This window comes from Nicotiana sylvestris, chromosome 8, assembly GCF_000393655.2.
Source record: "Nicotiana sylvestris chromosome 8, ASM39365v2, whole genome shotgun sequence".
Classification (NCBI taxonomy): Eukaryota; Viridiplantae; Streptophyta; class Magnoliopsida; order Solanales; family Solanaceae; genus Nicotiana; species Nicotiana sylvestris.
In genome coordinates, this window is record NC_091064.1 from 52,127,159 (window position 1) to 52,149,428 (window position 22,270).

The 22,270-nt window shown below is 41.4% G+C and overlaps 1 protein-coding gene across 1 annotated transcript; it reads left to right on the forward strand.

The window, feature by feature from the left end:
- Positions 1–17,758: 17,758 nt before the first annotated feature.
- On the forward strand, positions 17,759–19,199 carry LOC104228519 (phospholipase A(1) DAD1, chloroplastic-like). The gene has a single exon (XM_009781004.2). The coding sequence runs from the start codon at positions 17,881–17,883 to the stop codon at positions 19,159–19,161; it is 1,281 nt and encodes a 426-aa protein (XP_009779306.2). The 5' UTR covers positions 17,759–17,880; the 3' UTR covers positions 19,162–19,199.
- Positions 19,200–22,270: the final 3,071 nt, after the last annotated feature.

Below are 22,270 nucleotides of genomic sequence, written 5' to 3' on the forward strand. Positions count from 1 at the left end.
CGTAATAAATGCTGTCTTCTCAGCATCCTCCTCATCCATTAGGATCTGATGATAACCTGCATAGCAATCTACAAAGGATCCGATCTCGCGCCCAGCGCAATTATCGATCAGGATATGAATATTGGGTAACGGGAAATTGTCCTTGGGACTTGCTTTGTTGAGGTTGCGGTAGTCGACGCACACCCTGATTTTTCCATCCTTCTTTGGGACTGGTACCACATTGGCCAACCACTCGGGATACCGAGTGACCCGAATGACCTTCGATTGTAATTGCTTAATCACTTCTTCTTTGATCTTTACACTCATTTCTGTTTTAAATTTCCTTAGTTTTTGCTTGACCGGAGGGTATGCCGGGTCAGTGGGCAATTTGTGAACCACTAAATTGGTGCTCAATCCAGGCATATCATCATATGACCATGCAAAAACATCTTTGAATTCCCTGAGAGTTTTGATCAATTCTGCTTTGACATTTGGCTCAATGTGGATGCTAATTTTGGTCTCTTGGATGTTATCAGCGTCTCCTAGGTTCACAGCCTCAGTGTCATTTAGGTTAGGCTTGGGTTTCTCTTCAAATTGGCACAGTTCTCGATTTATTTCTTCGAAGGCTTCCCCTTCGTCACATTCGGATTCATTATCACAAACGACCTCTTGCATTATTGAGTCAGATTCAGATTGATTTATTAGACTAGGTCGAAGATCCGCTGTGCATGCCATGTCATTAGGACCAGTAAAAAGAGAACTGTTCAGAAAGAAAAAGAACAAAACAAGAAATTAAAATGGGACAAAAGAAAAGAACTTTATTAAATTTGCAGGATAAAAAGGGTTCACACTTTTACAAAACGAAAGTAAAATTGGGATTACACCCTTGAATAATCCGATCAAACAAACAAACAAACAAAACATTAATCAAAGCCTACTACCAAGACTCCCCTCGGACAGGAAGAGGAGTAACCGTCCAATTGTTGGTCTTGGCCTTAGGCCCCACGAATTGTATCTCTGCTCTGCTGGAACCCTCTCCAGCTTCCACCATACTGACATCCGCAAATAGCCTTTCAAAACTCTGATTGAGGTCTTCATTTATACCGATCAAAGGTCCTCGAATCTTTGGGATCGCTGACCCCTTGGCACTAGCTTTAACAAAAGACCTTGAGAGGCGTGGCACTGGTTTAGGCAGAAACCAGACCCTCTTCTTCATTTTTCGCGCCTCCTTCCTGTCTGCTGCGGTTGGTTTGAACCCCAACCCGAAGGTTTCCAGATTCTTAGGAAGGGAAACAGGTTGGACTATCCCTTGAAGTTCAACTCCCAGGCCTTTTCCCGGCACAAATCCGTTACCCAGCATCTCCGATACCATCATGACTGTTGCGGCAGCTACCCTAGGGTGCGGGATGATTTCTCCTTCAGAGATTTTGTTGGCCGACCCTGTATCGAGAATCTGGTAGACCCAAGGACCCTTGTCATCAGTGGTCTCTATGAAAGGCACAATGGTTCCGCCCATGGTGCATGTTGTATCCTCACCGTGCAACACGACCTCTTGTCTTTCCCACTCGAACTTCACTGTCTGATGTAGGGTGGAAGGCACCGCTTTAGCTGCGTGAATCCAGGGTCGTCCTAACAGCAGGTTGTAAGATACCGTGGCGTCCAATACCTGGAATTCCATGGTAAACAGGACCGGGCCAATGGTTAGTTCAAGTACAACATCCCCCACAGTGGCTGTTCCGTTTCCGTCAAACCCTCGGACACAGATGCTATTCTCCCGGATTCTTCCACGGTCAATCTTTAACTGGTCCAGGGTGGATAATGGACAAATATTGGCGCTTGAGCCGTTATCCACCAATACTCGGGTTACCACCGAGTCTTCACATTTGACAGCTAGGTATAGAGCTTTGTTATGCTCCGTACCCTCCACCGGCAGGTCATCATCTGAGAATGTCACTCTGTTCACCTCGAAAATCTTGCTAGCAATGGTTTCCAGGTGGTTTACAGAAATCTCACTGGGTACATGAGCCTCGTTCAATATCTTTAACAGGGCCCGACGATGTTCCTCGGAATGGAGGAGTAATGACAATAGTGAGATCTGGGCAGGTGTTTTTCTCAGCTGCTCAACCACAGAATAGTCTTGCACTTTCATCTTCCTCAGGAAGTCTTCAGCCTCTTCTTCTGACACTGGCTTCTTGGTTGCCACTGGGTTGGTTTTTCTTAACTCCACCGGAGCAAAACATCGACCTGATCGAGTCAGCCCTTGCGCTTCACAACTGACTTCTTCCACCTGTTTTCCTTGGTACGTTATCACTGCTTTTTCATATTTCCAGGGGACAGCCCTGCTGTCAAGCATTGGCAGTTGGACCACCGGCTTTATGGTTACCCGTTCTCTACATACCCCTTTCAACACGACCGCCGGTGTGGGCAGGATCCCTGGTATTGCCAACTTGCTTGGCTCGGGTTTGCTTGCTATGACGGACGGGTTCTTCCCCCATAATACTACCGGTTTGACACCTTCTCCCTGCGACTGTACATTTGTTCCTCCCCTGGTTAAGACTTCTTTTGGGGCAGCTTGGATCATCATCACTGTTTGTGAGGGTTTTCTTAATTCGCCTCCCTCACACACCAACTCAATCATGTGAGCTTCGTGGTGCGCTGGCAGTGGGTTTTGGTTGATGTTAGGAGCCTCTGGTGTCTGGACCTCGATCTTATTGCTGTCAATAAGATCCTGTATGGCATGCCTTAACTTCCAGCACTTCTCGGTATCGTGCCCGAGCATCCCTGAACAGTATTCACAACTGATTGAACGATCCAAATTCTGAGGCGGGGGATTTGGTTCCCGAGTATGGACAGGACTAACCAAACCTAATTGCCGCAGCTTGTGGAACACAGCGGTGTAGGTTTCTCCCAGTTCGGTGAAGGTTCTTTGTTTCCGCAACCTGTCATTTCTAGCATCTGGATTTCCCCGGAAACCTGCCCCCGAAGGATTTCTATATGCCCTTGGTGGAGGGTAAGTGTTTTGTGGTGGTGCATATATGTTCTGGGGAGCCGGTGCGCGCCATTGTGGGCGAACCGGAGGCTGAGTGTATACCTGGGCTTGGTGTACGGAACAATGTGGTTCTCGAGGTGGATAGAAATTTTGTGGTGGGTTGTATGGGTAGTTTGACCTGTGAGGCCTGGGTTGGTTGTAGTGCGGCCTGCCAGCCCTGGACCAACTGCCTGCCTCGATCGTGGCAACCTCTTCTTTCTTTCTTCTTAGCGCACCTCCCGTGCCGCTTTGAATAGCCTGGGTTGTGGCCTTAAGTGCCGAATAGTTTAAGATCTTGTCCGACCTCAAACCTTCTTCTATCATGACCCCTATTTTGACCACCTCGTTGAAAGATTTTCCAACCGTTGTCACCAAGTGACCAAAGTAGGTTGGATCCAATGTCTGCAAAAAGTAGTCTACCATTTCTCCCTCTCTCATGGGAGGATCGACTCTAGCTGCTTGTTCTCTCCAGCGGAATCCGAACTCGCGAAAACTTTCCCCGGGTTTCTTCCCAGTTCTCAATAACGTGAGACGGTCAGGGACTATCTCTAGATTGTACTGGAAATGACCTGCAAAAGCCTGTGCCAGATCATCCCACGTGTACCACCTGCTGAAATCCTGCCTGGTATACCATTCCAGTGCAGATCCGCTCAGACTTTGGCCGAAGTAAGCTATCAAAAGCTCATCCTTGCCTCCTGCCCCTCTCATTTTGCTACAGAATCCCCGCAAATGTGCCATGGGATCACCGTGCCCTTCATATAAATCAAACTTGGGCATCTTGAACCCAGCCGGGAGTTGGACATCTGGGAAAGGGCACAGATCTTTGTATGCCACGCTGACTTGATTGCCCAGCCCGTGCAAGTTTCTGAAGGATTGCTCCAGGCTTTTGAACTTTCTTAACACTTCATCCTGTTCAGGGGCCTTAACCGGCTTCTCAACCTCTGCCGGTACTTCCAAATGGGGATTGTAAACCTGTGGTTCCGGTGCGTGGAATGTAGGCTCAGGGGGATAGTATTGTGTATCGTGAGCCTGAAACAATGGCTCACTGGTCGTTCGCTGCAAAGGGGCTGATGCAGGTCCCACAAAAATGGGAATATTGGGTGTTGGGAGAGGTTGATGGGGTGGTGGAGCTTGGGAATCATGAGGGCTTCTTTCTTGATGATAGAGGGGATTTGGGCGGCTTGTGGAAGGGCCAGAGTGAGGGTACTCTGGCACGTGTCCCAGTGTCTCAGGGCTCTTTTGCGTTTTGGCCAGGGCCAGCTGCATTGCATGCATCTCTAGTCCCATCCTTTCAATCTTTTCCATTGCCTCTTTTAGCAACTGGCTCATCGGCCTTTCTTCCTCATTACTATTCTCTGAAGTAGTCATGCTTGTTGCTACCGGTCCTTTGGATCTGGTTTGGTATGAATGTGTTGCCAGAATTCTTTAACAACTAACTGTCTGGATATCAGACAACAACAAACTTTGTTAGTGTCAGAGCTTAACAGATTTGATCATAACACATAGAGGATGCAATGCACCTAGGCAGTTAACCGTTTCTACATGCTTTGCTTCAAACCACATGCGTCATCCCGGTTTGTTCATTCGTCTCTTTTTAGAGTATTCTGCGAAACCCCGCGTTTTATTTTATTTACATTTTCTTTTCTTTATTTATTAAAAGCGGTCGAATCTTATGGGGATTGCCTACGTATCACGTCCCCGCGTGAATCAGACCAGGCGTAGTTCTGCCCCAAAGTAAAGACACATAGAAATTCTTCCGGAGTCACTTAATTTCATTATCAAAATTTGCTATTACACATTGCTTCAAACAACATAGCAACAGTACAGACTCCACGGTTCTTTGACCCTATTTGATTGAAGGAAAAATGGAAAACAACATATGGGAAAACATCAAAGCTTAACTAAAACAAGACTCGACCAGAGGTTAATTTTCCAACTTAGGGACTCGCGAGGCATCGTTCGGCCTTTTCGCGGTTCTAGGTGCGAGATCCCTTTCGAGCTGCTCCAACTCGTGCATGGTCTGTTTGACATAACCCATCACTACTGGGAGAACGGTAACGCAGGTCATGTTTTCACACCGTCGACACCTTCTGATGATGGCATGGGCAATGGCCCTGATCTTGTCTCTGGTTTTTTTCTTCTCTATGAGTAGGTGTCTTATCTGATCACTGCACGTCTTGAATACCTGTGAGTCCTGTATATGCTGATCCCTCAGCTGCCGCACTTCTTCCTTCATTTGGGCCAACAAGTCGTAACAGTATCTACTCTCCGATTGGAAATCCCCGGCCTGCTTAACTGCTTTAAACTCGAGTGTAGCCATCTCCCTCTTTATTTTAGCAACAGTCTTCTCATGGTCGCTTTCCAATCGATTCAGGTACCTGCGATGCTTATCCGTTCTTGTATCCCACTGTGCTTTGAGCTCTGCTATGATGTTTTCAGATTTCTCCAAACCATCTCGCCATTCCCTGATTTCACCTTTTAGCCCTTTTATCAGCTGCTCGTCCGATCGACGCCTTGGTTGTCTATCTGCATCCAACCTTATCTGTTTGATCTGGGCTCTGAGCATTTCATTTTCTTGAATCAACCTGTTCCGTTCTCCCAGATCGGTAGCAACTTGCACGTTGTGTTCATATTTCAAGTTTTCCACTTGTTGCTTTAACCTGCTGATTTCGGTGCAATAGCCTCTTTCTTTTGTTAACCAATCCCACTGCTTTTGTGATGATTCGGTAAAATTCCGGATGTGGGGTCTCTTAGCTGGCCTTTCATGCTCGAGTTCCCTTCTGTACCATGCAAGGTAACCTGGCGCCGTTTCTCCTTTGGCTTGATCCCGCACGCAAGTATCTGATTTCAAATATTGACCCTCATTCCAGATTTGGCGAATCTTTGCTTCTGGGAACTGTCCGTTAGGACTTATCTCAATTGCTTGAGTGCTTAGATCTTCCTCATGAGGTACTGTCTGGCATTTTCCGAACTGTCTTAAAACTCGGCAGGGTGCGTAAGGTTGAATGCTCTTAAGCCCCATCAGCAAGAAATGAGTTTTAGCCGCTGACATATATAAGACCTCATCAACGGGCAACCATCCCAACTTCCATTGTATTTGGCTGGCAGTAAGAGTTTGAAAGAACGAGGTCCAAGCCAGGACTCCTTCGGGCAAACTGATCTCTTTGGCTCTCGCGTAAGATTCTTTCTATGCGGGTCTTTTCCGGGGAACCATGGCTCAAAATCTCGGAATGATGGCAAAGGTGCTCGGTCATCCATATCTGCAAGAACAAGTTACAACCTTCGAAGAAATTTCCCCCAGCTTTACAAGCTGTGAGAGCTCGAAAGATGTCGGATACCACCATAGGCGCGAGAGTACTGTCACTTTGCGTGAGTAAAGTGCTGACGACCCCAGATATCTTCAAATCAATGTTTCCATCTTTCCTGGGAAATACCAGAAGACCCAGAAACGTTATCATGAACGCCACCCGTCTGTGCTCGTCCCACTTCTGACGAACTCCTTTGCTGCACAGTTTGTTGATTGGATTATTGAATCCCCCCTCGTGACCGTATCTATCATATATGAAGCATGGAGTACAGAATCCGGCTGCTAGATCCGGGTTGTGGACTGTTCTAGGTATTTTCAATGAATCCAGGAACCGATGTACCGTGACGACTCTTGGGGCGACCAAGTATTTTTCCCTCAACGGAAGTTCAGTATTCCCGATGTATCCGGCCATTTCTTCCAAAGTTGGGGTGAGCTCAAAATCAGAGAAATGGAAAACATTGTGCGCCGGGTCCCAATAGGTAACCAAAGCTCTTATGATATCTCCCCGAGGCTGGATTTCCAACAGACCCACAAGACCTTTCAGATTTTTCTTAACCTCATTTTGCCCTTCAACACCTAGATCATTCCACCATAGCCGTAACTTGATAGGGATTTTGGTCATTATTGAAAAATGTTCATTTTGCATCGTGCTCATCCTGCACATTTATTAAGGTGATTTTAACAAAAATGACTGACTCAAAATATTTTACAGAGGGGACCAAGCTTTGAACACGGCCTTTAAGCACTTCGGGGACGAAGATTTTAAGGCTGTGTGGGTCTAAAAATGCTAAGCAAAACCCAAAAGTGGCTATTTATGCAAAGTCAGCCTTCCGGCGTCCCTTTCGGGAACATTCGGCTATTCATGTCAAAACAGCATCACCTGACTTATTTATGACTCTTTAAAAATTTGAAACATATTTTTTGATTTTGGCTATTTTAGCAAAATGGGGGTTGAACCCGACGAGGGTTGCCTACGTATCTCACATCCGGTGAGAATCAAACCGGCGTAGTTCGGGGATATCGTAAAGTAGGGGAAAAAATCGAATAAACCTAGAAATCAAGAATGCGTATTTTTACATTTTTTGAAAAGAGATAAAGATTATATTATATTTCTTTTTAGGAAAAATTTGGACCTTTAGTCTGAATTCATAAAAGGGGTACTACGAAAGAAACAACACATTTTTTGAATTATGAATTTTTGATTGATTTTTTTTTTTTTTTATTTTTTAAAAAATAAATACCTTTTCTCCTTTTTTTTTTGATTTTGAGAGTGATAAAAGAAAATTTTTATATTTTTTTTTTTAATGACTCTCAATAAACAAGACAGTTTTTTTTTAGGAAAATTTCGGCAAAGTTTTGACACTACTTGGACATTGGTTTTTATTTTCCAAAATTAAGTAATTATCTCCCCTACGCTGCTATTTTCCCTTCTTTTTTTTCTTTTTTCTTTTTTTAGGAACCGGTCGACATGCGGAATCGAAGCAAATAAATGCACAACACAGATAGGAATGCAGCATGATGGTCTTTTCCATTTCAGGTTGCCTGTCCTAGACGGACCCAACCCCTGTGTTGAGTCCCCTAAGTCAAATGCAATATGATGCAAATAAGCGTTCCTACTAGGGATCCGGCATGAAGTTTCGTTATACTAGGTTTAAACCTTGGTATTTGTTCTAGACTGTGTACCCGAGCGGACAACTCGAGTCGAGGAGGGGGCTACGTACCGGGGACCCGCGAGATCGTCCGGCTTTGTAACTGGTCCGTCCTCTTTCTTATTTTAGGTATTGACATTAACAGAATAGGGAGTCCCGACCAGCGAGCTTCTCCCCGGAAGTAAGAAGAGAAGGGTTTCGGCACAGTTTATATACAGTTCAGATAATATCAAAGCGGTAAAAGACAACATTTAGCACGTTATGCAAAAACATGTAATAAAGATCAGATAATAAAGCCAAATATAACAATTATTCTAAGCTCGAATTTTTGAACCCTGAACCGGAGGTTCTGGGTAAATAATCCCCAGCAGAGTCGCCAGAGCTGTCACACCTCCTTTTTCCGCGCCCGCGGGGGCGCAAGGGAGTTTTTTCCAATTAAAGGACAATCGAAAACGGGATTTATTTATTTATTTCAGAGTCGCCACTTGGGAGATTTAGGGTGTCCCAAGTCACCAATTTTAATCCCGAATCGAGGAAAAGAATGACTCCATATTACAGTCTGCGTACCAGAAATCTGGATAAGGAATTCTGTTAACCCGGGAGAAGGTGTTAGGCATTCCCGAGTTCCGTGGTTCTAGCACGGTCGCTCAACTATTATATTCGGCTTATTTATCAGATTTTAAATACAATTATGAACCAATGTGCCAATTTTAACTTGTAACCGCTTTTGTCCTTCACTGCTAGTTTATAGGACTTGCAACGTCGTGAAAACATATCTCGAACCACGTTACATCAATGCACCCGTGGTTATTGACATATCTCGACTTGGTTGAGATTTGGATTTGGGTCACATAAATGTGCACCCGAATTAAGGAGAATAAATTATTAAGACGCGCCTAAAGCGACTAACGTATTGTTGTTTTGGGGAAAACCGTAAAATTTGCTAAACGGCCCGTCCAGGAATCTAAGTAATTAATACATATATTTTGTGAGGGCCCCGCAATTTGTCCCTTTTATTTGGCGAGGCTCGTCTCATTTTATTTTTTTTAAAAAAAAGGATATCCTATAGCAACTACGTTTCTTGTCGCGTTTGTCTCTACTAATTGAAAATAGAGATAGTCCTAGTTAATTACATGCTTGCTGGTTATTTACAACAGGATTCAAAAATGCTTTTATAGAACAAGAAAATATGACTACGCACACGGACAACTGATTGAACATTACGGGCCCAAATCCAGCTCATGCGGAATGGGCCAGACCTGGGCCACTGTTTGTTCAATGAGGGCTTGCTTGGTCTGTTTCGACCTGGGTTCGACCCCTGTGAGGTTGAGGTCGTGAACTTGTTCTTGGTTCTATAGGCGTTGTTTATTAGTTATAAAGGGACCGTTTATTAAAGGGAAAAACAATTAACTAAGGATGAATAGTTTTCGTGCGCTACTAGACATGCTAATCACTAACACAATTAATTTCTAAACTGCAGCCTACTACATGGTTGAAAATTTTTATCCAACAGCCTACACGCACAATCGGATGTCAAATTACCCTACATTTACAGTTACTATGTGTTAAAGCTAACCCAGTATCCGAACAAAATATAGGCTATCATACATCACAGATCATTCAGTGTACATGCTATACATAAAATAAACTATCTTCAACTCTTCTCTTTGTATTCATGCTCAACCTCAGATTACATTGACAGTATTAGTCGTGTACCTGGATGTTTGGACAATAGACAGGAGAAGAAGAAAGATGTCAGCAACCGGCAACCAAACAGCAAACACAGCAACAACAACCAACAGCCCACAAACGACCCAACAGCAATTTCAAACGATGAAATCCATAGTGGTCGAGTACCCACCAATCGATCCCAGAGACAGAATAACGAGACAGTCGAGAAAACTAGACTATTTTGATGCAATAGCAAAAGAAATTCGATAGTCACACAAGCTCAGCAAATAGCCAACACAGCTTCGATAATCAGTAAGACTGAACTCAATCCACAACACACAGAAACTTAGTGTAGTAACAATCACAGCAGAAGATACACAAACTTCTCTTAATGGAACAATAACAGCCCCAGTTCGAGTGACTGACTTGGCCAGAACAGCTTAAACAACTTAGTTCTTTGTGCAGTTTTGGACAATGTTTTGTAAAAATGCTCTGAAAATTTCTTTTTCTTTTCAGTTTTCTTACTCACCGAAATCTCTTAAGACTCAAAAGAATAAAAAAACCTCTCTTTTCTAATGGAAGGTCCCCTCTTTTATATCCTAACCTTAACACTTTACAGTCTGTTTTACAACTCAAAATTACCCCCCCCCCAATGTTGCTTTTCCACTCACTTGTTTTAAATAACCAAGCCCCCATGAAATCCCTGACAGCCCCTCTCTCTTTTTTGGTTGTTAAAGTGTACTGATCACTTGTTTGTTTAATCAAAGTATGGGCAGTAGGAATATAATCTGACAGCACATGCTGTCCGATTATTTTAATTCCTTAAAGCAGACCATACACATGCTGCCCACAGTCCAAACCAAATGGCGTTGTGTTTAAAAACCAAAATCTGAATCTGCCATTATAACCTTTCCCCCTAGATGTTCTTTTAATTTAATTTGAACAAAATCAATAGGCAATACAATTCAGTTCCTAATGGGACTCAAATAAGCAATACGAATCAAGTTGTTACCATTAACGATTGAAACTAATTGACGACATATATCGACTCGACTATATTAATCGTAACACATAACAATCAATCGTTCATATGAACAACACGTATAGAGTCCCGAATGACTTCAGACCAATTTGTTCAAACACTGGGAACTTATGTGAATTAAACTCGTTTGACGACTAATCTATATCACAGGGTATATTCAGAACACAAACAGAAGACAATTGGCCAAATAAAAAGGCCTTTAACAGAGATGGAAGAAATCCGACTGAAAAATAACAAAATAACAAACAAACACAAAGAAATATGATGACAACTTAATTAGAACCAAACAAAGAGAAAAGGAAACTTACTGAAAAAGTTTGAAATCAAACGGACCCAAATCAAACTCGACTTCGAACTTTTGAGGCCGAACAAACTTTAATCAGGGTGTTCTCACATGAGAACACCTTGATTAAGGTCTATTAGACCTCAAACCTATGTCCAAACCGGCCGGATTCCCCAAGTGCATGTGTTCTAAAGTCTGGATATCCAGATCTGGATTTTTGGGAGTTGTGGGTAGATTCGGACCAAACCAAGCTTGGTTTGGTCACGAGGAAGGTCAGGGGGGTGTCTGGTATGAAGATGGGGTGGTTTGGCATAGATCCGGGTTCGACTCAAATCTTCAAAATGAAGATTCGAGACGAACGAAAGTGATTCGAGGCTAGGGAGTAACAGATCCATGTTTAGGAGAGTGAGGGGGTTTTAGGGTGTTCGGGAGGTGGCCACCGGCGTTCATGCCGCCGGGTTTTTGTGGAAGGGGAACTAAGGCGGCTTGCTAGGGTTTGGGGGTTTCAGGCTGGGGAAGGAGACGAGTGAGGGGTGGGGTTCGGATAGGGGGTGCGGGGTGAAGGGTCAAGTTTATATATGGAAGGGGAAGAGAGATTGGAGCCGTTAGATCAAGTGATCTGAACGGCTTAGATCTATTGGTGGGTAACAGGACGGGGTCGTTTGGTATGGGAACGGGGTCGTTTTGGTTTAGGTGAGGGGTTGGGTTGAACCGGCTAAATAGGTCGGGTCCTGAGGGAAGCCAGGGACCATTGGATCAATGAGGTTGGACGGCTCAGATCAACTTGCCTGAAACGGCGTCGTTGAGGTGAGTTGGACAGCCTGATCTGGACCGTTCCTTTGAATCAGATCAACGGCTTCAAATGGGGACGCCGATACGACGTCGTTTGAGTCCGTGCTTGGGCAGGCTGGATTTGGACTGGATCAGTGTTGGTTTGGGCCTGTTTTTGTTCCATTTATTTTGGGCCCAACCGATTTTCTTCTTCTTTTTTTTTCTAGTTTCATTTTTCTTTTGAAACAAAAAAAAATGAAATAAAATAAAATAATAGACAATAAAATAATGAAATTAAAACTAAACAACAATGGAACATTTTAACACAATTATCACCAAATATTCAAGTAAGTTAACTAAAAGCCTAGAACGAACGATGCACACATATGTATATATATATTTTTTTTTTGAATTTTCTTTTACTAACACATATTTTTGTATTTTTGTTTGGTAATGACTAGATGTAAAATGGACAGACCCATAAATGACTAACAACACATGTCACGGAAAACTCGAAAAATTGTACAGCGAAATCATTTGTCACTATTTTTATTTTCTTTTGGAGCGATTGCTCGTAAAGCAAAAATCACGTGCTTACAATTATCAGTTCAGTTTCAGCTTTCAATATATTGCCTTACATACTCAGTACATTATTCCGTACTGACGTCCCTTTTTTGGGGGCGCTGCATTTCATACGTGTAGGTTTAGATAGACAGGTGGGTAGACCTCCTCATTAGGTGTTGCCCGAGTTCAGCTTGATCGGTAAGCTCCATGCCCTTCGGAGTTGCCGGGTCTAGAGCTTTATGTACATCTTGTGTATATATGTTTATATGTTATGAGTAGTTTGGGCCCTGTTCCGATCACAGTATATCCATCAGTAGAGGCTTGTAGACATATCATGTCAGTTAGTGCATCATGTTGGGCTTGTAGGCCTTGTATGTATATTTGGTTGGTTTGTCAGTTGTAGTAATTATGATGGCCTTGTCGGCCCAGCTTTATATTGATATTTAGTAAGAAACTGCAGTTGTCTTGCAATGTGGTGCATGGCGAAAGTATGACATCATATGTTCAGAGTCCTTTAGTCGAAAGTTGGTGCGCAAGAATAGGTGAGGCACCGAGTGCCGTCTCCCCCCCCCCCTCGGGTTCGAGGTGTGACACATCCGAATTTAGTTGTGCCCAGAATATGCATCGAGAAAACTGAGTATCTCATGTCCGGTCGCCGCGTTGATCATCCGATCGATATTAGGTAAAGGGAAAGAATCCTTAGGGCATGCCTTGTTTAGATCTTTGTAATCTACACATTCTTAGCTTAGTCGCTTTTTTAGGCACTACTACTACGTTAGCTAACCAGTCCGGGTACTTAAACTCCCGAATGGATCCGATTTTAAGGAGTTTAGATACCTCGTCCTTGATAAATGCATTCGTGACCTTGGACTGCAGACTTATTTTCTACTTAACCGGATGGAACTTCGGGTCGAAACGCAGCTTATGAATGGTTACCTCCAGTGGGATCCATGTCATGTCAAGATGGGACCAAGCGAAACAATCTATGTTAGCTTTAAGAAAGTCAATGCGCTTTTTTCTAAGCTTTGGGGTTAACCCTGTGCCTAGGTATATCTTTCGATCTGGTAGGTGTTCGATCAATATGACTTGCCCCAACTATTCGACCATCGATTTGGTGGCATCAGTATCATTAGGAGCTATGAATGGTCTCGGAACTCTGTAATCATCCTCCTCATCTACTCCTTGTTCCTCTGATCTAGCCGAGATCGGCATCGGTGGTTGCTATTTAATTTTTGCCTTTCTGGTCAGCTCCGTGTTCCTTGATGTCGAGATAGTGGGCACTGGGATTACCTTGTTGACTGTGATCATTTCCTTTGCGGCCGAATTCTCTCCATAGACCATCGTGACTCCTTCTAATGTAGGGAACTTCAACACCTGGTGCAAGGTCGAGGATACCTCCCTCATATTGTGAATCCACAGTCTTCCGAATAGGGAGTTGTACCTCATGTCCCCTTTGATCATGCAGAACTTTATTTCTTGGGTTGTTTCAACGGTGTTTACTGATAGGATTATCTCCCCTTTAGTGGTTTCACATGCCATATTAAATCCGTTCAACACCCGGATTGCCGGCACTATTTGGTCCTATAACCCCAATTGCTCCACGACCCTCGATCTTATGATTTTGGCTGAGCTACTTGGATCAATCAAATACACGTTTAACTTGAGATTTATTAGTAAGTATGAATATTTCCAGCACATCATTGTGAGTTTGTACGATGCTCTCGGCATCCTCATCGCTGAATGAAATAATTCCCTTCGGGACATAATCTCGGATGCGTTTTTCCCTTCGGATGGAAACTTTAGTGCACTTTATCATTGGTCCTTGGGGAATATCAACCCCTCCAATGATCATGTTGATGACGTGCTAAGGCTCCTCTTGTTCGGCATGTTTGTTGGTGTCCCTGTTCCAAAAGAGTTTTTTTTTGTTCGGTCACTCAAAAATTCTCAGAGGTACCCGTTATTGAACAACTGGACAACTTCTTCCCTCAATTGTCGGCAATCATCGGTTCTATGGCCATGAGTGCCATGATACTTACACATCAAGTTAGGATCTCTTTGGGTAGGGTCGGACTACAATAGGCGAAGACATTTGGTTTCCTTGATTCGCCTGATGGATACGATGCTGGTGGCATCAACGTTGAAGTTATACTATGATAATCTCGATGCTTCCCTACCCCCGAGTGGCCTGTCGAAACCATTTTTGCTCATCAGACCTCGGCTGCTAGGCCCTCGATCGCACCTCTTTTCGTTCCTTCTAGGGTGGGGCCTGGATCCATTTCCCCTTCGGTCTTCACTATACGGTAGATATCGATACCGAACTGTCCTTGGACCTATCATCGGCTCTGACAGAATAAACAGACCCAAAGAGAGTCCCGAGTTAGTCGTCCTTGACTATAATTTTGATTGGTACATGTTGTGGATATCGCCCCAAGTTACTGCCCGATTCTCTACCAAATTTTGCTTTAGCTGCTGTGAAGCCAAGGAGCTTGACACGAACGGAGGTAGGTCCATCCATTCCATCCAGAACCTTGACATGAACTCCCTGAGCATCTCATTGTCTCTTTATTTAACCTTGAAAAGGTCCGACTTTCTGGTCTCGACCTTGATGGCCCCGGCATGGGCCTTCACGAAAGCATCTACAAGCATAGCAAATGAGTCAATGGAATTTGGGGGGTAAGCTGTGATATAATATCATCACTCCTTTGGACAAATGTTTCCCAAACTTCTTCAGTAACACCGAGTCGATCTCATCATCTTCTAAGTTGTTCCTCTTGATTCCGCATGTATAGGAGGTCACATGCTCATCCAGATACATGGTTCCGTCATATTTTGGGATATAGGGCATACAAAACCTCTTTAGGATCTGCTTAAGTGTCGCGCTCGGAGGGAAAGGCTTCTGGATAAACTTCTTGGAATTTGGCCCTTTCAGTATCGGGTGTACTTTCGGGATTTGATCGACCCGGGAGTTTTAGGTTTTCACCTTCTTGTCATTGGCCTTAATTGTTTTTTCACTTGACTCCACCCGCTTCGTTAAGCTTTGAGCATTCTCATAATTTTGGGATTGACCTCGGGCTCAACTTCACCCGGCCTCTCGGTGATCTGCTCATATTTTCAGATATTTTTTCGGGACTATTCGGGCTCAATGCTATTGGGGGCGTGGCTTTGATTTTGTAGTTGTGCTATAGCTGCCTCTTGAGCCTACAACATTTCGAAGATTAACCGTAGGTTTAACCCGTCGTCTTCGCATTCGGGCGCTTCTCGATCTATTTATCAGGGTTCCCCGCGAATGCCATTTTCGGGATCAATTGGGAAGTTGACGTTGATGGCCACCTGTGAGTTAGCATCAACCGCATCGGCAACTGGGACTCCGTTGGGATCAATATGAGGTATCTCGTTGCTAGGCACCGGGTTGTTGTTTTTGCCATGATGGCCAGACTCAGTGTCAACATTCAAGTGGGCAGACTGAGAATTTGACATTTAAAAACTGGCCTGAAATTAAGACTTTAAAGAACAAGCGTAAAATAGAGTGTGTTATTGAGATTCGTATCAAATCACCACTATTATCCTTAGCTCTGCGGTGGGCGCCAAACTGTTTACCCTTAAAATGGGTAACAATTAAATTTAAATGCAGTTTTAAGGATACGTGGATAGATTCAACACAAATAATTAAGATTGGATAAATGAATTAAAGACAAAATAAATAAACAAACCAATTTTAATGTTCATGCCTAGCTCGAGCTTAAGTTGAACAGTAGTTTTGCTCTCGGTTCGAAGCCAACAGTGAATGAAGAACAAATAGTAAAATAATAGCTTTCCTATAGCTAGAGAGCAGAAAAATAAAATTATGTTGCCTTGGTTTGCGTGGTACAATGTGTGTTATCAAAGAAAAACTTTCCCTTTATATAGTAAGAGAGTTTCATCCCTAGTACAAGTCTAGAAAAGGCAAAAATCTCCCTTTCTCGCCAATCACTGATCTGTAATTGTCATCGGGCGAGTTCTGCGCCGTGTTATCCGGTTACGTACGAATATCACGGTCCTCTGTTAGTCGTGCGTAACCGTTTGCCATATCTCTCGAGGTCCTAGAGCTTGTTTTGGGTCTAGGGAGCGTTGCTTTATCACGGCCGATAATGAGCCCATTGTTCATCTTTCATGGGTCTCGGTACAAAAGGCTCCTGGCCCCTGATTTTAACCTCGTGTGTTCGCGCCCTCCCTCCGTCTTCTTCACCGAGAAATCGGGGTATGCATTACCCCTATTTTACCCGTATACGATAACCGTTGTTTCTAAATGATTAAGATATACTTATTTGACCTAATCTTTTGCATGAAGTTAGCTTCACCTATTTAGCAATCTACTTTAACTTAATGTGTATATACTGTCATAATATGAGAGTTGAAGCTATTTGTCATTTGATTCACGAAGTATTGAAATTTTTTTTGCAAATATTTTATTTTTCTGATAATGTTATTGAAGATTTTTTTTTCAATTTTTGCAAAAGAATTCTGAAATTTTTTTCAATGTTTGGTTGAAAAAGAATTCTGAAAATTTTCTTTTCTAGTACTTCTCACAAAAACTATTAGCTAAAGATATTCCCCAAAAACAAAATTCGCCTTTTTATTTATTGCTTCGGAAATTTCACCTATTTTAAAAGCAAATGTTCAATATTTAGTCCAAAACTCTTGGAAATTAGCGAATACCATGCTTTAAAATGATAACACACATAAAACCCAAAAGGAGGGATCCATTTGATTTGTATGTTCTCACCGTCTCATGAGTCATAAGTGCTTTCGGTCTGGTTGGAAAAAAACTTGACGGAAAAATCACCATCATTTTCACAAAATTTCGGCTCTTAGTCAAATCTCTCCGTCCAGCAGATTCATTTTGAACCGCAGGATTTGCCACAACAACTTTCTCACATACCAGTGATTGATGGAATTTTCCGTGGATCCTATTATTTTCGATATGGAACATATATATATATGTGTATGAAATATAAAAAAAAATATGAAATTTTAAAAATATAATAAATTTAGTGGGCTAAAACATTAAAATTGAAGAGATCAAGTTTAAATTTCAGATCGGTATCCGACACCACCTCTGCCACTACCTCCTCTTCACCCTTTGATGCATCATAACCCATTAGACCCCAAGTATGCAGTTTTTCCTGTTATATTGGCTTTCGTCATTACCAACTATATACCGAACCCCACCCTTTCCTATTATTATATATGTACACACGAAAACAAAAGAAAAATCAAACCAAATACGTACTGTACTTGTTATTAATTTATCAATTCTTACATGATCCACACAGCTGTGTATGAATATAATCAATCATGGTGTAGAGAGTCAATATTTGATACGCTTGCACTTTATGCAACTATAAAAAGGTCACTTTGAAGCTAACTTATTTAAAGTGCACAAAAGATATTTTTTAGAAGTCATTTATTTCGGTTCTCCAAATCATGAAACTTTCTTTTAAGCCAGTACAGCCATGCACCAGCTTTAAACAAAACCCTCAACGACCTACATTCCAGTGCATCACCACTACTCAACCAAACAGGTTTACAAGAAATTTAAACCTCACCATGCAAACGTTATCCCCGAAAAACCTCGAAAATTTATTGTTTGGCTGGAATGTTGTTGAGCCTAGTGAGAATTTAGCTTCAACATCATCAGCAGCCTCGTCAATGCCCAGTTTCTCCGGACAGTACCCGAAAGAACTGGGCAATAATTGGATGGACTATCAAGGGATCAAGAACTGGGAAGGTTTGCTTGATCCCCTCGACGACAGTTTACGTGGAGAAATAATCAGATATGGTCATTTTGTTGAAGCTGCTTATAGAGCTTGTAATTTTGATCCTTCTTCTCCTTCATACGCCATGTGCAAATACTCGAAAAAGAAGCTGCTCCAATTTTCTGGCTTTTCAGGTACTGGTTATCGTGTTTCTAAGTACTTAAAAGCCACTAGCGGGATACAGCTTCCAAGTTGGGTGGATAAAGCACCTAATTGGATGGCCAAGCAGTCGAGTTGGATTGGTTATGTCGCGATTTGCCATGACCAAAGAGAAATTACAAGACTCGGGAGAAGGGACGTTGTCATTGCCTTACGTGGCACTGCAACTTGCTTAGAGTGGCTCGAGAATCTACGAGCTATTCTCACCCCTCTCCCGAATAATAATAATAATAATAACAATAACAATAATAATGAATGTTGTTCCAGCATATATCCCGATAATTGTTGCCCAATGGTCGAAAGCGGTTTCCTAAGCTTGTATACGTCCAAGATGGGCACACGTCCCAGTCTACAAAACATGGTGAAAGAAGAAATAGCCCGAATCATAAAAGCTTACCCAGGTGAAACTTTAAGTTTTACCATCGCAGGCCACTCACTCGGGGCAGCCTTAGCTACCCTGATGGCTTACGATATTAAACAGGCTTTAGAGGAGATACCCCTCGTTACAGTTATTTCTTTTGGCGGTCCGAGGGTCGGGAACCACAGCTTCCGACACCATCTTGACAAACAAGGCACAAAAATCTTGCGCATTGTCAACTCCGATGACCTTATAACCAAAGTCCCTGGATTTGTCATCGACAACCATAACAACAACGATAATTTTACCAACAATAAAGGTGGCCATTGGATCCAAAAGCTTGTGGAAGATACTCAATGGGTATATGCAGATGTTGGGTGTGAACTGCGTCTAAGTAGCAGTGATTCGCCGTACCTTAATGGGATCAATATTGCAGCTTGCCATGAATTAAAGACTTATCTTCAGTTGGTTAATGGATTTGTTAGCTCAAATTGTCCTGTTAGAGCTACTGCCAAAAAGATGATGCAGAAAGCTAACTATGTAAAAAGTAATTAACAGTAATGACGACTAATTTTACCATTAACTTTTCATAAGTCTGTTCCTATTTTTCACCCACTAGCCGTCCTGCCCTGCTCATCACATTTGAACTCCACAAAGCAAAAATATACTACCTTAGTACTCGCGCGCCAATTGGATAGTTGGATTTGGAGTACATGATTAGACGCATCTAATGTACAATGTAAATTCAGACATAAATTTTTTTTAATTCTAATATGTGAATATATATTCCCTTTCGTCCACTGTTTACTTGGTACACCCCTTAAGAAACAATAAATATTATGATGATTTTACAGTATTATCCCTATTATTTATTATATATTGGAAAGTGGATTGAAAATAAATTGTACTTAATAAGAAGAGTGACATAGGTATATGGTAAATATCTATTATTTTTTCGAACTAGACAAATAAAAATGAATATTTATATTTAGTATAGTGAACAAGTTAGACTGAGGGAGTACATGTTAAGATATTACATCAACACTATCACTATTTGTATAGTTAAAAGTAATTAAATTTATGTGACACTATTTTTTTTAAGTATGTTCCACAAAGTGATGTATTTCTATATTAAAAAATAATTAATTAACTTTAACACTCTCATTTTATCCTTAATGATATGATTTTATACCCACATAAATTAAAGTAATTCTATACAATGCAACTGAGGCGGTAACTTTTTGAAAAATCGAAATTAAAAGCATAGACGTATCCAAAATTTAGAATGAATGAGTTCAAAAAGATTGGGATCTTAATATATGAGTACGTTTAAATTTTTTCTTTTCATCATAATTCGAGCCACAAACAAGGGATTTAGGCAAAATCCACATAAAACATGCCCTAGATCTATCTCTACTAAGAAGCATGATACTAATATATATATGTATAAAGGTGAATGTAGCCTTATATTACCAGGTTCATCTGATTCGGTGATTTCGATGCAAAATATATATTTAGATATATATATATATATATATATATATATATATATATATATATAATTTATTAAGATTGCAATAAATAATAGATTTATACTATATTAATAATCAAATAGAACCTTACATATTAAACCCGTAAAGTCTGAATTTGAATTGGCCACTGTTAAGAACCTTAGTATATAACAATCAGTAATTAATTATTAGATATACAAAGAGATAGATAGCTAAAGGAAGCCCATTCAAATTGTAGGGACCATGTCCAAAAAATTTCATAAAGTGCTCTATAACTTGGTGTAAAAATGAGAATAATTCAAGCGTTGATTTTCTTTGTTAGAAGGATATAGCATGCGCCGTGATGAATAAATGCTTCTTGCCTACTCCTTTTAGGATTACAAAGTGTTATGTAAAGTGCAATTCGCACAATAGACTTCAATGGTGCGTGGTCTCAAAAAGCTCTGTTTTGTTTTTACCTGAAGGAAATAGGCTTTTACGGAAGCATCCTCTCCTGAAGACTGTAATTACGTAGTCTGCCATCGTACCACCGACCCCGTTCGACGACTGTAGGCGCACATGCAATCGCTTTTTGTTCTACATCGGGCCGCCGTCCATTCCGAAAGGGGGTCCAGTATGGGTAGAATGACATAAATACCCCTCCCGGTTATAGGATGTGTCATAATGTCATGCTAATACGTAAACAATGAGAAAACTAGGCCAATATGATTGTCCAAGGTGAATCAATTCGTGTTAAAATTACTCCTTACTTCTTTTTCACAATCGATAATTATTACACATACAGATATTGGAGATGCAGATGGTGTTTCTCCTATTACAGAGGCGAATTCAGAATTTAAGCTTTATAGATTGAAGTTCTAAATACTATTATATTCTATTTGATTTAATGGGTTCAAATATTATATATTAAAAAAATTAACCTTAATAGTTGTCGACCCAACTGTTTAACTAAAAATAGTCAAAGACTGTACATACGTAGAATTCAAGTATAATGTGTATATAATCGCATATAATTAATACATAATTTATATATATATATATATTGATTAAAAAAATAAACAATAAATCAGCTAGTTGTTTGTATAAAGATCTCATTGTCATTTATACTAACTAGTCTAAGCGTACGCGCATTACGCGTGTTCTTCGTGTTAATAAAAATAAAATTTTAAAAATAATATAAAAAATATTCAAAAGATGTAGTTGATGAGGTCCATCTCATTGAAGGTTTGGTAGCCAACCTTGTTGACTTGGTTTGGTTGGTAGCCAACCTTGTTGAATTAGTTTGATTTGGTAGCCAACTTTGTTGAATTTCTTTGGTTTGGTAGCCAACTTTGTTGAATTGTGAAAAGTGTGTGTAAATTGTCAAATATGGTAGGCTTTAGAGAGTGAAGCTTTGGCTATAAAAGGAGAGCTTCAACTCTCATTTCTACACACCAACAAAGAGAGAAAGAAAGAGTGAGGTTTCACAGACAAGGTATAAGAAAATAGTCTGTGAGGAAAATAGAGAGTGAGCGATATTGTAGTGAGGTGAGAATATCAAAAGAGGGTTATTTCTTTTGAGTGTTGTAGTGGTCTTTGGAGTATTTACCTCCGACCTACAAAGTGTAAAATTCCTTACTATAGTGATATCAGTTGCTCCTCTCGGGGTCGTGGTTTTTTCCCTTATTCAGAAGGGTTTTCCACGTAAAAATTTTGGTGTCATTGTTACTCTTTTATTCTTGTTAATTACCGTATCTCGGTGCTACATTATTATTCCGCTTTATTACCGTGAATATTATTTTGGTAAGGGGTTTATTCCCAACAACTGGTATCAGAGCACAGGTTCTGCTCGTTCACTGAAATACTATTCACTGTCGGTAGTACTATACTTGGTGAAAAATAAAAATGTCCGGAGTAAAGTACGAGGTAGCAAAATTCAACGGAGATAACGGTTTCTCAACATGGCAAAGAAGGATGAGAGATCTGCTCATCCAACAAGGATTACACAAGGTTCTAGATGTTGATTCCAAAAAGCCTGATACCATGAAAGCTGAGGATTGGGCTGACTTGGATGAAAGAGCTGCTAGTGCAATTAGGTTGCACTTATCAGATGATGTGGTAAATAACATCATTGATGAAGACACTGCACGAGGAATTTGGACAAGGTTGGAAAG